Source organism: Balaenoptera ricei, chromosome 10 (assembly GCF_028023285.1).
Source record: "Balaenoptera ricei isolate mBalRic1 chromosome 10, mBalRic1.hap2, whole genome shotgun sequence".
Lineage (NCBI taxonomy): Eukaryota > Metazoa > Chordata > Mammalia > Artiodactyla > Balaenopteridae > Balaenoptera > Balaenoptera ricei.
Window position 1 is genome coordinate 9,711,865 of NC_082648.1, and position 19,666 is coordinate 9,731,530.

Consider the following 19,666-nt stretch of genomic DNA (forward strand, 5'->3'; position numbering starts at 1 on the left):
ACTCCAATGAGGAACCTGCTGAAAATTAGAGTTATTAGAAGAAAAAACAAGTTCATGTGAATCTAACCACCCAGAGACAATCAAAATTATTTGCTTGGTCAACTGCAAAAGAACTTGCAATGTTACAAATGTTTAATTTCCTCATATTTGGGTTAAATTAAATAAATACACTGTCAGGCACATTTCAAAGTCTGTCTCGTAAGTTGTATTTAATGAAATCATTGTTTTGACTTTGCTACTTAGCTCGTGTCAAAAGCAACTTGACAGGTGTCATCCCAGTAGCCACCCATTTATTATGTGACTCTTTTCTCAGTAACACATCAATCCTGCTTCAGTATGTGTTGATGAGATTGAGGGAGCCAGCTCTGTACAAATGAGCAGATGTGTGATACTGCACATATGTGTAGTATCACACAAAGCAGACACCCCAGTCCTTGTATTAGGATGTACAACCTATATAGCAGTTTCTCAACCTTTTAATTCATGACACTTTTCATAAACAGCAATCCCATTTTCTTTAATGTTATTAGAAATTTGAAAAAAAAAGTTTTTCTAAATATAAACCCATATTTAAATGTTAAATTTTAAAGATATTCCCCCTGAAATTCTGAAAACCTTCATTGAGATTTTTCTGCAATAAAATGTTCATCTCAACTGAATAAATAACCTAGCCATTATATCATCTCTACCTTATTTCTGTTAAATATTCAGCATGAATTATATGTCATAACATAGGATGACAACAATTCTAACTTTCTAAATCTCAAATACCTCCTAACTTAACTTCTAAGTTCATGAACAGTGACAACACAATGAAGACTTGAACAAGCTACGGTGCTCTCATTCCTCTTCCCTCCTTTCATACTCCAATTCATTTCTGAAGCATTGTGCCAAGAAGTTAAGGAGTTTCAATACTTCTCTCATTAGTCCTCCATATAACATTTGCATTCCTGATATACTGTATAAGACCTATAGCAGTGACTGCTAGGAAGGCACATTTGATGACAAACACATATTAACAAGAGTTAATAGTATTACGTAAACACACGTTAACTAGGCCAAGATGACTAGTCATTCTCAAAAGTTTTCAGTAAGATAAAAAAATAATTTATGGCCACTTTTCTAAGCTAGAATTGAAAAACTTATCCAAGAGGGGAAAAAACAAGCTCTTATTAAACACAGTCTTTTCTAAGTTTACACACTAAATTTTAGTTTGTTTTGCTTTTGCTTAAGAATAGGTTTATTTCCATAATAGCTATAGTCATCATTATATAAATGTAACTTTTGCTTTTGTTGAAACCATGGGGATGTACATGGAACAAAAGAAATATATGCTGTATACCAATATTCTTAAAAGGGCTTAAGGAGAGAAAGAAAAAACATGACAAGCAGAGTCCTTGCTATACCTGGGGAAATTTTTGAAAATGAGCAATACCACTCCTTTCCCCCACTCCTGCTTCATGAGGAAAAGGTATTTCATATGAAAAAGTTCCCAGGTGAATATAAGGCTTTAAAAACATGAAGAGTTAAAAAAAAAAAAAGGCAAAACTAATAGTGTATGAAAATCTTAAAGATAAATAAGAAGACACAAAACAACATCTTAATTTTATATCATTTCTTACAACAAACATGAATCTTGCGATTAGCAGTACACCACCAACACTTACTATATTCCTGAAGATTCAGCTCCTTTACAGCATGAATGTCACTAAGCTGGGCAATTCGAGCCTGGACTTTGGTTCTACCCTCTCGACCTGTCATGTCAATTTTTTCAATCATCTGCTGCTGCTTATCAATCCAATATAGCCAGTTTTCAAACACAGTTAGTCCCACAGGCTGCAGAATGTTGGAGTCTTCTAATACTATCCGGTTGGCACCTTGGAAAGGAGAACATTCAACAGAAATGATGCATGTGGGTCAAGTCATACGTTCAACAGCTATTTACTGAAAACCAGTTAGATTTTTAAAGTACTGAAAAGGAAAATATGATAAGCTCTCTACAAGAAAACTTAAAAATCATTCTGAGAAGAAAAGATATATACATACCAGAAAACAGGTAACAGACTAGACATCCAAGTGCAATCAAGAGCAAATAAGCATCCAATACATAGTAGATACTAAGTTCATAGAAATGTAGAAAAGAACTTGAGTCGCTTTCAAAAATTTTTTAAAGCACAGTCCATCTTTCAAATTAAGTCTTATCAAACTCTCTAACATGTATAACACACAAAAACAGTACTTCTCTGGATGAAGCAGTGGTGCTGGGCCGAGAGCTCTGTGTTCTTGGCTTCCCCCACCTGCCGAGCACACCCAAGGCATCTGCGAAGAACACCACCCTCACCCACCGGGCCACTCAGAACACAGGAAAAAGGACTCAAAGGTTACCTGGTTCAAGCTTCACCTCAAAATAAGATTTCTACAACACCCCAGACACAGAGCCATCCAGACTCTGAAGAGGCAGCCTATTCTACTGCTGAACTAGGAGAAAGTTCTTTCACATAGTGTGCTGAAATCTGTGCCCCACTGCCCACCCCCATAGCTTCTCCCTCATTCAAAAAGAATAAAATACATTAATTCTTTCTCTCTTCCTCCTAATCATCCTTCAAATATCTATAGAACTTTTCCCTGGCCCTAGGTGTTTGATCAAAGAAAGACATTAGCTTAATACTTTGGAAATATCATGGAAAGTTCCAGGAAAGAGGCAAGCATAAAGCTAAGTTTTAATAAATGGAGAAAAGTGGGGAGATATTACGGATTAGAAGGCACCACCTAAGTCAACATTCAGATTCATGGTGGGTTAAACACAAGTCTACTTAAGCTCCCTCTTAAAAATCTACTAAAACGATGGTAAAAAATGAAGGCATAAACCCATAAGGACAAATGGGACAGAAGAGTAGAAAAGCGATATAAAATTTACAAGTTGGAGAACAGACAGACAACAGATCAAGAATTTTAGCCTACTATGAATCTCCTTTCAAGAAGCTAACAGAGGATGTGATCTATCACGAAAAAGGAATTAACGAAAGAAACGGAATCTGGGAAACAGCAGGTTCAGCACCAAGAAGACTGGCAAGTACATTCCCAGGATAACGGTGAAAGAAAGTTGGCCTAGAAAGCAAGCAAATCCAGACTGGAGCAAGATGACAAAGAAATTCAGGAGGTACGTCTTCAGTTAAAAAGAAAAAAAGATGGATTGCTTGATGCATCTGCATATACTGAAACAATATTTACATTAGATAAGATTAATTTCAGAGAGAAAAAAAGCTACAGAAGGAAATGTAGCTGATGGTAATATCTTCATAGCCATAAATAACAAATAATTATGAACTTAAAAATTATGATATAACTAAGCTGGGAGGATGGGAGGAGAGTTCATATAGGTATGTTAGGGATATATGGTTTAAGACAGCAAAATCATTTTCTTCCATTAAAAGAAGTCAAATTGTGGTACCTAAAAATTAAAAATCATGAAGCAGCAGTTTTAAACAAGTTATTTTGAACTATCAGAGATGCCTCTGAGAGTAGGAACTGAGAGGAGGAAGGAGTAGGGCAGTAGACTTGGTTTTTGTAGGCCAATTAGAACCATTTGATTTCTATATCTACATGTATTATTTTGATGAAAATTAAAATTAAATTTAAAATTGTAACACTAAGAGTGATTAATAAAAGATTAGTTGGTGGTAGTGGAAGGATGGCCTCAATTGGACAACTGGGGAAAATAAGAGGTCAACAGTGTTGCTGGAGGATCCCAGATCTACTGATTTACTCTGATGGCAGTTATAAAACTCTGGATCAGCAATGAAAAGACACATTTATTCAACAATCTAAGCATATACTAAACGCAGTCCAGCATAAAAGCTCTGTAGGAGGCTAAAAATACTAAGTAGAAAGATATCCCATGAAAAAAGTATATGATTATCTGTGAATATATAAGGAAGAGGGGGAAAAAAAACCTACCAACATTATACTAATCTTTTTCAGAAAACGTAAAAAAAGGAAACATTTTTTTTTTTATGAGGCCAATGTAACCTTGATGGCAAGATGCCAAAAAGTACTTTATAAGAAAGGAAAATTATGGGGTAATCTTTCCCAGGAACACAGATGTAAAAATCTTAAACAAAACATTAGCAAATCAAATCCAGCAATATATAAAAGGGATAATGTATCATACCAAGTTTGATTTATTCTAGCAAACTAAGAACAGAAGAGAATTTCCTTAATCTGCTTTTTAAAAGTTATCTACAGAAAAACCTTAGCAAACATAAAACCTAATCAAGACGTATTGAATGCTTCCCCCAAATCATGAAAAACAAAAACAAAATGAAACAAAAAAAATCTAAGGATTCTATTATTTTATTCAATATTGTACTGGGGGGTCCCAGTCAGTGTAATAAGGCAACAAAGAAAAAGGACTGGAAAAGAAAAAATAAAACTCTCCTCATTTGTAGACAAATGATTTTGTAACACAGAAAATTATAATTTAGCAAGGTCCCTGGGAACAAGTACAATGTACCAGACTGGGGAAGAAGGGAAAAACTGTATTTCTATATTCCAGCCACAACCAGAAAATGAAATATTAAATATTTAGACTACTCTTTACCACTAGCATTCAAAAGCATTAAATACCAAGGAATAATTCCAATGAAAGACAGGCAAGACCTCTACACAGAAAACTACAAAACACTGAGGGAAATTAAAGTTCTAAATAAATGAGGGATATACCATGTTCATGGTTTAGAATCTAGACTAATATTATAAAGATAACAATTCTCCCTAAATTGATCTATAAATTCAAAGAAAACCAGACAGAATTCTAATAGGTTTTTGCTTTTTGGTGGAAACTCAGAGGCTGATTCTAAAATGTATATGGAAATGCAAAGTGTCAACAATAGCCACGGTAATCTTGAAGAAATACTAAAGATGTACACTGCCAGATAAATTTGTTATAAAGTTTTAATTAAAAACTTTAATTTAATTAAAACTTTAATTTAATTAAAACTTTAAAAACTACGAATTGCAATTCACAGATGAAACATGAATGACCAATAAATTAACCTCAAATTCAAATAGAGAAATGCATATTTTATTAATAATGAGATATACCTTTAAAACTATTGGATTGGTAAAAACTCAGAAGTCTAAAAGTACCAAGTACTGGAGGAGAAACTCATATACTTCTGGTGGGGATTCTAAACTGATATAATCACTTTGGAGAGCAATCTGAATAGACATATTCAAGTTGAATATATACATACCACATTACATAGCAATCCCACTACTAAGTTTAGGCCACAGAGAAATACTCAAATATGTACATAAGAATATACACTGCAGCACTGCTTTTAATGGCAAAAAATTGGAAATAGCAGTTTAGATAGCAGAATAGAGAAACTGTAGGATGATCATACAATGAAATACTATTTAGCACTGAAAATAACTGACAGATTTGTGGATCAAAAGGGATCATCTCAAAACCATGATATATCTGAAAAAAGCAAGCAACAAAAGAATACATGAGACTATTTATACTAATTTTAAAAAGTGAAAAAAAGTTTAAATGTATGTGTGAGTTTACATGGTAGAAAATACACACACACACACACACACACACAGAGAGAGAGACAGAGAGAAAGCAAAACATGCATGGCAAAGAAACACATCAAAAGTTACCTCTGAGGAAAGAGGGAGGAAAACAGAATTGGGGAGGGATACACAAGGGCTTCAAATTCTCCCTAATGCTTTTTTTTTTCACGAGAGAGAAGGAGGAAGGGAGGTTCAAAAGCAAATATGGCCAAACACTAAGATTTTTTTTAAGCATCTTTGTTAAGAGTATAATTGCTTTACAATGGTGTGTTAGTTTCTGCTTTATAACAAAGTGAATCAGTTATACATATACCTATGTCGCCATATCTCTTCCCTCTTGCATCTCCCTCCCTCCCACCCTCCCTATCCCACCCCTCTAGGTGGTCACAAAGCACTGAGCTGATCTCCCTGTGCTATGTGGCTGCTTCCCACTAGTTATCTATTTTATGTTTGGTAGTGTATATATGTCCATGCCACTCTCTCACTTTGTCACAGCTTACACTTCCCCCTCCCTGTATCCTCAAGTCCATTCTCTAGTAGGTCAGCATCTTTATTCCTATCTTGCCCCTAGGTTCTTCTGACCATTTTTTTTCTTTTTTTTTTAGATCCATATATATGTGTTAGCATACGGTATTTGTTTTTCTCTTTCTGACTTACTTCATGCTCTATGACAGTCTCTAGGTCCATCCACCTCACTATAAATAACTCAGTTTCGTTCCTTTTTATCGCTGAGTACTATTCCATTGTATATATGTGCCATATCTTCTTTATCCATTCGTCTGTCGATGGACACTTAGGTTGCTTCCATGTCCTGGCTATTGTAAATAGAGCTGCAATGAACACTGTGGTACATAACTCTTTTTGAATTATGGTTTTCTCAGGATATATGCCCAGTAGTGGGATTGCTGAGTCGTACGGTAGTTCTATTTTTAGTTTCTTTAGGAACCTCCATACTGTTCTCCATAGTGGCTGTATCAATTTACATTCCCACCAACAGTGCAGGAGGGTTCCCTTTTCTCCACACCCTCTCCAGCATTTATTGTTTGTAGATTTTTTGATGATGGCCATTCTGACTGGTGTGAGATGGTATCTCATTTTGATTTGCATTTCTCTAATGATTAATGATGTTGAGCATTCTTTCATGTGTTTATTGGCAATTTGCATATCTTCTTTGGAGAAATGTCTATTTAGGTCTTCTGCCCAGTTTTGGATTGGGTTGTTTGTTTTTTTTGATATTGAGCTGCATGAGCTGCTTGTATGTTTTGGAGATTAATCCTTTGTCAGTTGCTTCTTTGCACCTATTTTCTCCCATTCTGAGGGTTGTCTTTTTGTCTTGTTTATGGTTTCCTTTGCTGTGCAAAAGCTGTTAAGTTTCATTAGGTCCCATTTGTTTATTTTTGTTTTTATTTCCATTTCTCTAGGAGCTGGGTCAAAAAGGATCTTGCTGTGATTTATGTCATAGAGTGTTCTGCCTATGTTTTCCTCTAAGAGTTTGATGGTGTCTGGTATACATTTAGGTCTTTAATCCATTTTGAGTTTATTTTTGTGTATGGTGTTAGGGAGTGTTCTAATTTCATTCTTTTACATGTAGCTGTCCAGTCTTCCCAGCACCACTTACTGAAGAGGCTGTCTTTTCTCCACTGTATATGCCTGCCTCCTTTATCAAAGATAAGGTGACCATATGTGCGTGGGTTTATCTCTGGGCTTTCTACCCTGTTCCATTGATCTATATTTCTGTTTCTGTGCCAGTACCATACTGCCTTGATTACTGCAGCTCTGTAGTATAGTCTGAAGTCAGGGAGCCTGGTTCCTCCAGCTCTGATTTTCTTTCTCAAGATTGCTTTGGCTATTCGGGGTCTTTTGTGTTTCCATACAAATTGTGAAATTTTTTGTTCTAGTTCTGTGAAAAATGTCATTGGTAGTTTGATAGGGATTGCATTGAATCTGTAGATTGCTTTGGGTAGTAGAGTCATTTTCACAATGTTGATTCTTCCAATCAAAGAACATGGTATATCTCTCCATCTATTTGTATCATCTTTAATTCCTTTCATCAGTGTCTTATAATTTTCTGCATACAGGTCTTTTGTCTCCTTAGGTAGGTTTATTCCTAGGTATTTTATTCTTTTTGTTGCAGTGGTAAATGGGAGTGTTTTCTTAATTTCACCTTCAGATTTTTCAGCATTAGTGTATAGAAATGCAAGAGATTTCTGTGCATTAATTTTGTATCCTGCTACTTTACCAAATTCATTGATTAGCTCTAGTAGTTTTGTGGTAGCATCTTTAGGATTCTCTATGTTTGGTATCATGTCATCTGCAAACAGTGACAGCTTTACTTCTTCTTTTCCAATTTGGATTCCTTTTCTTTTTCTTCTCCGATTGTTGTGGCTAAAACTTCCAAAACTCTGTTGAATAATAGTGGTGAGAGTGGGCAGCCTTGTCTTGTTCCTGATCTTAGTGGAAATGGTTTCAGTTTTTCACCACTGAGGACGATGTTGGCTGTGGGTTTGTCATATATGGCCTTTATTATGTTGAGGAAAGTTCCCTCATGCCTACTTTCTGGAGGGTTTTTATCATAAATGGGTGTTGAATTTTGTCGAAAGCTTTCTCTGCATCTATTGAGATGATCATATGGTTTTTCTCCTTCAATTTGTTAATATGGTGTATCACATTGATTGATTTGCATATATTGAAGAATCCTTGCATTCCTGGGATAAACCCCACTTGATCATAGTGCATGATCCTTTTAACGTGCTGTTGGATTCTGTTTGCTACTATTTTGTTAAGGATTTTTGCATCTATGTTCATCCGTGAAATTGGCCTGTAGTTTTCTTTCTTTGTGACATCTTTGTCTGGTTTTGGTATCAGGGTGATGGTGGCCTCGTAGAATGAGTTTGGGAGTGTTCCTCCCTCTGGTATATTTTTGAAGAGTTTGAGAAGGATAGGTGTTAGCTCTTCTCTAAATGTTTGATAGAATTCGCCTGTGAAGCCATCTGGTCCTGGGCTTTTGTTTGTTGCAAGGTTTTTAATCACAGTTTCAATTTCAGTGCTTGTGATTGGTCTGTTCATATTTTCTATTTCTTCCTGGTTCAGGCTGAGAAGGTTGTGCATTTCTAAGCATTTATCCATTTCTTCCAGGTTGTCCATTTTATTGGCATATAGTTGTAGTAATCTCTCATGATCCTTTGTATTTCTGCAGTGTCAGTTGTTACTTCTCCTTTTTCGTTTCTAATTCTATTGATTTGAGTCTTCTCCCTTTTTCTCTTGATAAGTCTGGCTAATGGTTTATCAATTTTGTTTATCTTCTCAAAGAACCAGCTTTTAGTTTTATTGATCTTTGCTATCGTTTCCTTCATTTTTTTTTCATTTTTTTCTGATCTGATCTTTATGATTTCTTTCCTTCTGCTAACTTTGGGGTTTTTTGTTCTTCTTTCTCTAATTGCTTTAGGTGTAAGGTTAGGTTGTTTATTTGAGATGTTTCTTGTTTCTTGAGGTAGGATTGTATTGCTATAAACTTCCCTCTTAGGACTGCTTTTGCTGCATCCCATAGGTTTTGGGTCATTGTGTTTTCATTGTCATTTGTTTCTAGGTATTTTTTGATTTCCTCTTTGATTTCTTTAGTGAGCTCTTGGTTATTAAGTAGTGTGATGTTTAGCCTCCATGTGTTTGTATTTCTTACAGATTTTTTCCTGTAATTGATATCTAGTCTCATAGCATTGTGGTTGGAAAAGATACTTGATACGATTTCAATTTTCTTAAAGTTACCAAGGCTTGATTTGTGACCCAAGATATGATCTATCCTGGAGAATGTTCCATGAGCACTTGAGAAGAATGTGTATTCTGTTGTTTTTGGATGGAATGTCCTATAAATATCAATTAAGTCCATCTTGTTTAATGTATCATTTAAAGCTCGTGTTTCCTTATTTATTTTCATTTTGGATGATGTGTCCATTGTTGAAAGTGGGGTGTTAAAGTCCCCTACTATAATTGTGTTATTGTCGAGTTCCCCTTTTATGGCTGTTAGTATTTGTTCTTATGTATATTGAGGTGCTCTTATGTTGGGTGCATAAATATTTACAATTGTTATATCTTCTTCTTGGATTGATCCCTTGATCATTATGTAGTGTCCTTCTTTGTCTCTTGTAATAGTCTTTGTTTTAAAGTCTATTTTGTCTGATATGAGAATTGCTACTCCAGCTTTCTTTTGATTTCCATTTGCATGGAATATCTTTTTCCATCCCCTCACTTTCAGTCTGTATGTATCCTTAGGTCTGAAGTGGGTCTCTTGTAGACAGCATATATACGGGTCTTGTTTTTGTATCCATTCAGCCAGTCTATGTCTTTTGGTTGGAGCATTTAATCCATTTACATTTGAGGTAATTATCGATATGTATGTTCCTATTACCATTTACTTAATTGTCTTGGGTTTATTATTGTAGGTCTTTTCCTTCTCTTGTGTTTCCTGCCTAGAGAAGTTCCTTTAGCATTTGTTCTAAAGCTGGTTTGGTGGTGCTGAATCCTCTTACCTTTTGCTTGTCTGTACAGCTTTTAATTTCTCCATCAAATCTGAATGAGATCCTTGCTGGGTAGAGTAATCTTGGTTGTAGGTTTTTCTCCTTCATCACTTTAAATATGTCCTGCCACTCCCTTCTGGCTTGCAGAGTTTGTGCTGAAAGATCAGCTGTTAACCTTATGGGGATTCCCTTATGTGTTATTTGTTCAAACACTAAGATTTGACAAAGCTGGATGGCAGATAGTCTATACTTTCTGTATGTTGGAACCATTTCATAATTAAGGGTGGAAAAACAAACAATAAAACATGCATAGACAAAAAAAGAAGCATTAATAACGATAGTGTTTTGTTTACAAGCAGCTCATGCAGCTCAGTATCAAAAAAACAACAACCCAATCCAAAACTGGGCAGAAAACCTAAATAGACATTTTTCCAAAGAAGATATACAGACAGCCAAGAAACATATGAAAGAATGCTCAACATCACTAATCATTAGAGAAATGCAAATCAAAACTACAATGAGGTATCACCTCACACCAGTCAGAATGGCCATCATCAAAAAAATCTACAAACAATAAATGCTGGAGACGGTGTGGAGGAAAGGGAACCCTCTTGCACTGTTGGTGGGAATGTAAACTGATACAGCCACTATGGAGAACAGTATGGAGGTTCCTTAAGAAACTAAAAATAGAACTACCATATGACCCAGCAATCCCACTACTGGGCATATACCCTAAGAAAACCATAAATCAAAAAGAGACATGCACCACAATGTTCACTGCAGTTCTATTTACAATAGCCAGGACACAGAATCAACCTAAGTGTCCAACGACAGATGAATGGATAAAGAAGATGTGGCACATATATACGATGGAATATTACTCAGCCATAAAAAGAAATGAAACTGAGTTATTTGTAGTGAGGTGGATGGACCTAAAGTCTGTCATTCAGAGTGAAGTAAGTTAGAAAGAGAAAAACAAATATTGTATGGTAACACATAAATATGGACTCAAAAAAAAAAAAAAGGTTATGAAGAACCTAGGGGCAGGACAGGAATAAAGACGAAGACATAGAGAATGGACTTGAGGACATGGGGAGGGGGAAGGGTAAACTGGGACAAAGCGAGAGAGTGGCATGGACTAATATAGACTACCAAATGTAAAACAGGTAGCTAGTGGGAAGCAGCTGCATAGCACAGGGAGATCAGCTCGGTGCTTTGTGACCACCTAGAGGGGTGGGATGGGCGGGTGGGATAGGGAGGGTGGGAGGGAGACACAAGAGGGAGGAGATATGGGGATATATGTATACGTATAGCTGATTCACTTTGGTATAAAGCAGAAACTAACAGACCATTGTAAAGCAATTATACTCCAATAAAGATGTTTTAAAAATAAATAAATAATGATAGTGTTTTGGATTTTCTTTTTTTATTTGCTAAACTGTCTTTAATAAACATGTGCCGCTTTTATAACAAAAAATAAACACCATAAACGAAGAGAAAAAATGAAAAGGAAAGACGGGGGAAAACCCACCTTAAATACTAGGAAGAGTTAAAACATTGATATAAATAACTATTATACAAATTAGAGGGGATATAAGAGATACAGGTGATCAGGTAAGGGAAAGCGTATACTCTGCAAGGTGTGTGCACACACACGCAAAGTGAGTGCATGACTGTTTGGAATCAAAGAAGGCATAATGGAAGGGAGGCATTTGAACCTGAAAAGACAGAGTTTCTTAAATTTTTAAACAAGTTACACATATATGCAAAAATATAAAACTTAAATGATACAGAAATAAATACTCTTAACATATTAGTATGCTAACCTTCCACACCTTTCTCACGGTTTATTTGTTTGCATATTTCTCAAGGAATATACATACATACATACCTATATATTTATTAATAGTATACATATTGTGTGTGTGTGTGTGTGTGTGTGTGTGTGTGTGTGTAGTACATACATTTTTGGAGGCAATTTGCCAGTATATATAGTATATAGTGTGTGTGTGTATGTGTATTTATATGTGTGTGTGTGTGTGTGTGTGTGTGTGTATAATATAGTTTTAAATTTTAAATAAAACTAAATCTTAATAAACATTACTATACAACTTAATTTTAAAAATCATCCTTCTATGTCAGTACACACAGATCTACTGAATGACTGTAATATTTACTGAATGACTGTAATATTTCATACCCTTGATATACTAGAATGTATTTCTCTGTGATAGACTATTACAAATAATGCTCAGCAAACACTGTTGTACAACGGGGTCAGTGTTTCTGTAAGACAGCTATCTGAAAGAGAAATTTAAAAGCAAATGGCCCTCTGAAAAGGTTCTACCAATTTCCATTTCTACAAAAGTGTATGAGAGCATGCCATTTGCTACAATTCTGGCCAATGTTGGGAATAATCAACATCATATTTTACAACTCTGATATATATAAATAGTGTATTATTTTAATTTCATTTCCCTGATCACTAGTGAGACCACACAGAGTATTTGGACTTCAGAAATTGGGGGTAGGGGAATAAACATGATTGTAAAGAGAGGACCACAGAGAAATGAGAAAGTAAAAAATATATCTGAAGACAAACAAATTATTTAATTTCGTTAAAACACACTAGGAATGTTAAGATCATCTGAGTTTGAGGATGAGTTTGTGAAAGGAAAATACCAACTTAAGCATTCAACCAGACTTGTTTTCTTCAGGTTATAAGAGTACCCTGAAGGGTTTTTTTAGTATAGTTAGTGACATGATTAAAAACCATGCTTCAGAAAATTAATTTAGGAACAGTGTGTAAACTTTCAGGGGGGAAAAATCAGCAGGCAGGAGACTAATCATAGGCTAGAAGTCAGGCCAGAGATAAGACAAAGTAGAGCAGAAGAATTAGAAAAGGAGAAGAGATGCATTAGAAACATATTATTTACGGAGCCCAAATCAAGAAAATTGGCAAGTTATTAGATAAAAATGGAGTAATCATGTTGATGGTTGAAGAAAAAGTGCTTCCCAACCAACTTGATGCTGACTATTCTTAGTAAATAAAACTGTAAAGAAATGTGTACAAAAATAATACAATAGAAGGAAAATACAAATGCTATTGGTGAATCATCTCAATAACTCAAATCAAAATAAGGAAACACATTTCTTGGGTACCTGAGAGATCACTGCTTTCAATTCGCCGGAGATCTGAATCAGCCCAAAAGAGTTTGCCCAATCTGCTATCAAGAGCTAAAGCAATTGGTTTACTTAAGCCACTGAAAAAGAGGACTTCCCGTTCTGTTCCATCTAAAGCAGCTCGTTCAATTTTGGGAGACCTTTCCTGAAGATTGGTAAAATACATATACCTGAAGAGAAAGGAGGAAACTATAAGTTTACCAAAGTAAGAAATCACACAAAATGAGAATATTGCTGTTAAGACAAAAGGAAGTAAAATAATATTTTTAAATCTTATTTTAAAATGTTTTAGAACATATTTTTTTGAAGGTCATGGGATATATTAATTTCAATAATAGCAACAAAGGGTGCACAGAAGTTCTTAGGGAGTTAACTTTAAGGAATTAATAAAACAAAGTGTTAGATACAGGCAGCCTTATGCTTTTGGAATAATACAATACAATAAATAAAAGAAAATAGCAGTAATCAGAGAGATCTGGGCACAAAATTTTAAATTTCTTCTCTATTAGTCCATTTCATAACTGAAAATAAGTCGTATATGAATCATTTCTTATATTTAACTTCTATAGTTCATCTCTTTCCTGTAACTCCTTTGAAGTAAGCTACTTTCCCTGCTGAATTCCTTATCATTCATTCAGATTCAAGTAAATACAATTCATTAAATGCAAAGCTCTATATTAAATGAAAGAAGGCATATTAGTTCTTATCATAAAAGAACCTAAAATCTAGTAGAAAACGTAAGACTGAAAAACAATTAAGTATAAGGTAAATTGGAAAGGACTAAGTATAACTAGAGAGGTACAGACACAGAGCGGTGGGTATTTGAGAGAGGGGAACGTCACATCTGGCTGAGGGTGGGGCAGATCAACGGAAACTTCACGGAGGATGTTACAGTTCAAACAGTCCTGGAGGTATGGGTAGAAATTAGAATTAAAGCAGTAGTGACTAAGGAAGGAAATTCTAGACAGTAAAATCAGGGAAAGCAAGAATATACATGGGCTGAAAAGGAAGGCTGATGAGGGTTTCAGATGCCACCTTAGTAACATACCCTTTTTCTGGGTTTACCACAATGGCTCGAGGTCTGTCTTGCTCGCCTTTTAACACCACTCCAATCGATCGCCCATCTAATTTTGTTACATTAATGACATTGGTGGCCTCGCAAGTCCAATAGATGTAGCGGCTATAAATATCAATGCTGAGGTCATAGGGCTGTATTTCCAGGTTCTGATTCGGAACTGAGCTCACAACCACAGTAAAGCCCTAAGGAAAGAAAAAGAAACACACACAGAAAATTAGATTCCAAGCCAGATAGCTCCGAGGAGATCACTCACAATACTTACACTTATGTGGTCACACACCTGAGAAGGAACTCTCAAGTCTCAAGCAACATTCTTAGTGAACATTTCAAATGTTCCCTTTGGTTATTACGACATAAAGCAGAAGAGCGAGCTGAGGCCATGTTAGTTGCTCTAAGAAGCTGACAGTGCATTGCTCAGAAATGAGAGTGAGAAGGTGGCAGGTGTCCCTGTACACTAGAGACAACTGCGGCTAGAACCACACTCTAGAAATACCCCTAAAGCAGTGGTGTTCAACCAGGGGCGATTCTGCATTTGCAAACGCCTCCACCAGGGGCACTGGCCAATGTCTGGAGACATTTTTGATTGTCACGCCTATGAGAGTGTAACTGGCTTCTCGTGGGGAGAGGCCAGGGATGCTGCTAAACATCCTACGACGTACATGTCAGGCCTCCACACAAAGAATTATCCAGCCAAAAAGGTCAACAGTGCGGAAGCTGAGAAACTCTGCTCTAGAGACAGCAGCAATTAGTCAGGGCTACAAACCACATCTATCAGTCATGTCCTTCTCTAATCCTCAAATCTAACCCCTCACCAAAATTTTTTTTTTAAACAAAGCCAAGCAAAAGGAGAGGCTTTCTTCATCTCTTTTATCTGAATAAATTATATTTTATTTACTCGGCATCTCTGAGGTAACACTCCTTAATAAGGCTATCTCATTTATTTGCTATGTCCTCAGCTATATAAGAAGAGCTATAATTTCTATCAACTAGTTATCAGTCTATTGGTCCTGGCCTACACCGTGTAAAGTGCATCTGTAATATACCGCTACAACTATACCCCTAAATGATCCTCGGCAGCCCTAAATACACTATCTCCTTGCTCTTTTTTGTCAGACAAGACATATAAAAAATAAGTAATCTAATCTCCCTAACAGGCTCCCTAAATTTTAATGCATTAAAAATCCAACTTAACACTACTGTTAAAAGGAAAATGACAAATAATTATTTATAGTAATCCCGGTCTAATACTGCTTGGACACAGGAAGAAAGCAAAGAATTATGGACAGTGGTATGTAAATCATGACTAGAATGTAAGCACAGATAAGACGTGTTGATAATATTTTCATTCCTATCCCACAGTTACCAAATAATAGTTACCAAAACAAAAACAAAAAAACATTAGACTAATGATAACATATCCTAGATGTAATTTTACTGAGACTGTGTTTTATGTTTCCCATCCTCTGAACCTTTTAAATAATAGTTAACTAGTAATAGAACTATTATTTATTGAGTGCCCACGATGTAACAGATAATGGGCTATGTGCTTTACATTCCTTTCAGCTAAAAAGTTCGTAAGAATCCTAGTGAGTGACAAAGCTGAGATCAGAACCAAGGGTTTATTTGATTTCAAAGTTTCCAACACTCCATGTAAATGGAATTAAAAAAAAAACTATATAAATGATATGGGTGGCACTGACAGTCATACTAACATATGAGCATAAGTTATTTTAATGCAACACAATCTTCATTCTAACATAAGTATCAAACAATTGTTTACTCAAAAATCATTAGGAGGGAAAAAAGCTGCTAGGTTCAGAATTCCAGTTTTACACACACACACACACACACACACACACATAAGCAGAGTCAAGACTTAAGTAAAATAGGATGGTTGGCTGGTCCAATTACTCGGCAGAAGAACTGGATCTTGAACGCAGCCCTGAATTACCTGGCTGCCATCTTCTTGTGCTTTTCGGATCATGTTTTGTCGTGAGTCAATCCAATAGAGCTGCTTGTCCAGTGGGTCATAGTCAATGGCCCGGACATTCCGAAGGCTGTGGATAGGAAGGATGATGTCGGGGCTCTGCTGTTCATCAATCACCATGCGGTTGATGGCACTCTTTTGACTGAAGAGCAGGAAAGTAGTTGGAGCTTAAAGAAAGAAAAAAGCAAAGAGGAAAAACATAGTTACCCTAAGTCTTGTATCACTCAAAGATTTGATCAGCCTGTTGTCTGTATCTCATACAAAACAGACATGTATGTTGAAAAGGTAAGGTTGAGACAAAACCCTTTGGAATGCCTCCAGAAACTCTCTTAGAGGCAACACTGATCAGCGCTCTGGTTACCAAACCAGTTATGAATTTACCCCATGATAACAGCCAACTAGCCACTTTTTCTCTGTCTTGTCCACAGTGGTATCATAGGACACTTGATTTTAATGAAGCATTTAATAAAGACAGACAAAATACTCCTGTCTGCCAAGTAAATAATCCTAACTCCTCCAAAACCAATTCTTGTAGGTGGAAGGAAGCCTGGGTCTCCATAGGTCAAAGAAGAAACTTCAAGATTGGTTTTAGTCTCACTTCTCACACTATTTAGTCGCTTGATCTTAACTAAGGCCCTAAACCTCTTTGGGTCAAAATCTACTCAACTGTAAAATAAGGTCATAGTTATGTTGTCCTGGTCATTGAGTTGCTATAAAAATTTTACAACATATGTGAAAATACTTTAAAAACTGTAAGGCATTATGGCAATTATACCTCAACAAAAAATTGTAAGGCATTATGTAAATATCAAGTAAAAATAACTACTGTTTATTATTATCAGTAGTAGCAGTAATAAACTTGGTATTAGTAGGATTCAAACAAACCCTCACTGGTTGCAGACATAGGCTTAATATTTTGCATAGTGGGTTGCAAGGAGAGGGAGCCAGTAAAAAAAAAAAAAAACACACTTAAGTTGATGCCCTTAAATTTATGAAATGGGAAAATGCAACAGAGACAACATTCCCTTTCCCAGGGACTAGGCCTCTAATCTAGAAAACGACAGCATCTGGCAGTGCTACCAAAAACTTCAAAGTCTAATAGCATTTTTAAAATTTTCATTTAAAATATATGTAAAAATTCCGTAATTATACTCTTGTTGCTCAGTCATCACCTAAATCCAGGAGAATTTTGTCCTTCTCAGGGATATAAACATAAATGGCCAAGACAGAACTCCCTGCTTTATTTCCCCTTAAACCCCATTCTTCACAGCTCCATTATTTGTGGTTCCCTGGTTGACTTTACATTTACACCCAAATGTATATTGGCTTAAATCCCAAAGAAATTCACTGGTTCTCACAAAGAAACTTGGTATTCACAGCACTGAAATTCTGCTTTGAGTTCCTCACTGGCTAAAAGTCCACACCTAGCTTGGAAGATTTAGAAAGTATTCCAATGATCCCACTGGAACTCTCCATTACCTGGAGTCCATAACATATTGATTTAACAACTTTCAGCAATTTTAGTAGAACCCATGCCTTAAGCAGTAAGAATACAGGTCACAATAGAGTAGTTAACAAGTCTCCCATCTTTTTTTTTTTAAAAGAATTATTTTTTTCGCAGTACTACATTCTTGTAAATCAAGAAAATAGAAAAAAAAGTTCTGAATTCTACATTTCCAACAAAATAAGCACCGCTTATACTAAGACATACAATGAAACTTACAAGAAAGACCCCACAGTTTTAGGTGTCAACTTTTCCTGCCTGGGAAACACTCAAATATGTATTTGGCTCCAAGTATGTTTCACTGGGTAGCTTTTTTTTTTTTTGAAACAAGTTTTAACCTTTAATAAGATTCCACGATTAGGTGTTCTAGAAATGTAGATTAAGACAAAGCCAAATATGGCTCCAAATAAATGCTTGTTTCAAAAAGTCTATGGATGACATTAATAATTACAGCTGGCTAAATATTTCTAAGAGGAAGCTGATGTTTTGACTTATTTACAAAAGTGACGAAGAATATGCAATTTTGTAAGCCTAAATCCATCCTGATTTATGTAACCTCTAACCACCACTCCCTCATCTCCTGCAGAACGCTTTCCAAACCGTCCTGTGAGGTTGACTCTGTTTTGCATTCCCGCAATGAAGACAGCCACACACAGAAGTTGGAGGATGAGGTAGGAGGAAGCTCTTCAGCTCTCCTTTGAAGACACAAGTGTTCACCCAAAGCTTAAAGAAAGGTATTACTCTGGTGTAAGAACAGCATAAATGACAAGGCCAAGCCCACCATGTCTGACTGTGCCACTTGTGCATTGTGCCAAAGGCACCAAGTAGGGACTGAAGTCCAGTCCACACTTCACTAGCCAAGTCAAGCACCTAGGCAGCTGCATCTGCCCAGAGGAAACATCTTTTCCCAATTCGCACAAAGGTTCCATAGAGGCCAACCACTTCAGTACTGAACAAGGGATTACACAATTTGGCCTCCTGTTTCCTCTCTGACTTAATCTCTATTCACTGTGTTCCAGAGACACTGGCCTCCTAGGTGTTCCTCTAATATGCCAGACATGCTTCCCCCTAGGGCCTCTGCATTTGCTATTCCCTTTTGCTTGACAGGTCTTCTACCAGATATCCAGCATAGCTCATTTCCTCACCTCCTTCAGTTCCGGACATAGTGTCACTTTTACAGTCAGGACTTCTCTCATGACCCTATTTAACACTGTGATCCTCTTACCCACCCTTTCTTGCTCTTAATTTTCTCCATAACACTCATCTCCATCTAACTCATGACACAGTTTACTTATTTAGTTCATTATCTGTCCCACTGAAATGTAAGCTCCATGAGGGCAGGGATTAATGTCTATTTTATTCAGTGCTACATTCTTCACTGGCTCAAATGATGCCCAGTGTGGATTAGGTGTTCAGTAAATATTCATTGAAAGAATAAATGAGTAAACAAAAGAATAAACAAGCATGAGATCATGACAACTGAGGACAGCCCTGTAGCCATGATTCTGAAAGTAAGGAAATAAAATTATTTCAGAAAACTGGGAAAGAAAAGAAGCATTTATTTAGGAACTCCAAGATGTCACACATCATACCAGATGTCATCCAATACCCCAAATTACTCCATTTTATAGGTGAGCAAACTCAGAACGGTTAAGTAATTTTTAAAGAAAAGCTCAGAAAGGTTAAGTAATTTTTCCCAGGTCACAAAGCTGCTGCTGAATGGAAGAGCACATGTTTTTCCAAATCCTGTCCTGCTTCTTCATTCTTCTATTTAACAATGATTTCTTGAATGATTACTATTTACTGAACACTTTTTTAGG

The 19,666-nt window shown here is 36.1% G+C and overlaps 1 protein-coding gene across 4 annotated transcripts in view; it reads right to left on the reverse strand.

Moving 5' to 3' along the window:
• Positions 1-19,666, reverse strand: part of LRP6 (LDL receptor related protein 6) — a 175,729-nt gene that overhangs the window by 17,007 nt on the left and 139,056 nt on the right. For all 4 annotated transcript variants that reach the window (XM_059935320.1, XM_059935319.1, XM_059935318.1 and 1 more), the window contains 4 exons: positions 16,307-16,509; positions 14,326-14,537; positions 13,257-13,447; positions 1,668-1,877 (listed from right to left, as the gene is read on the reverse strand). In XM_059935320.1, coding sequence (XP_059791303.1) covers positions 1,668-1,877; positions 13,257-13,447; positions 14,326-14,537; positions 16,307-16,509 — 816 coding nt within the window. The remainder of the gene's footprint in view (positions 1-1,667; positions 1,878-13,256; positions 13,448-14,325; positions 14,538-16,306; positions 16,510-19,666) is intronic.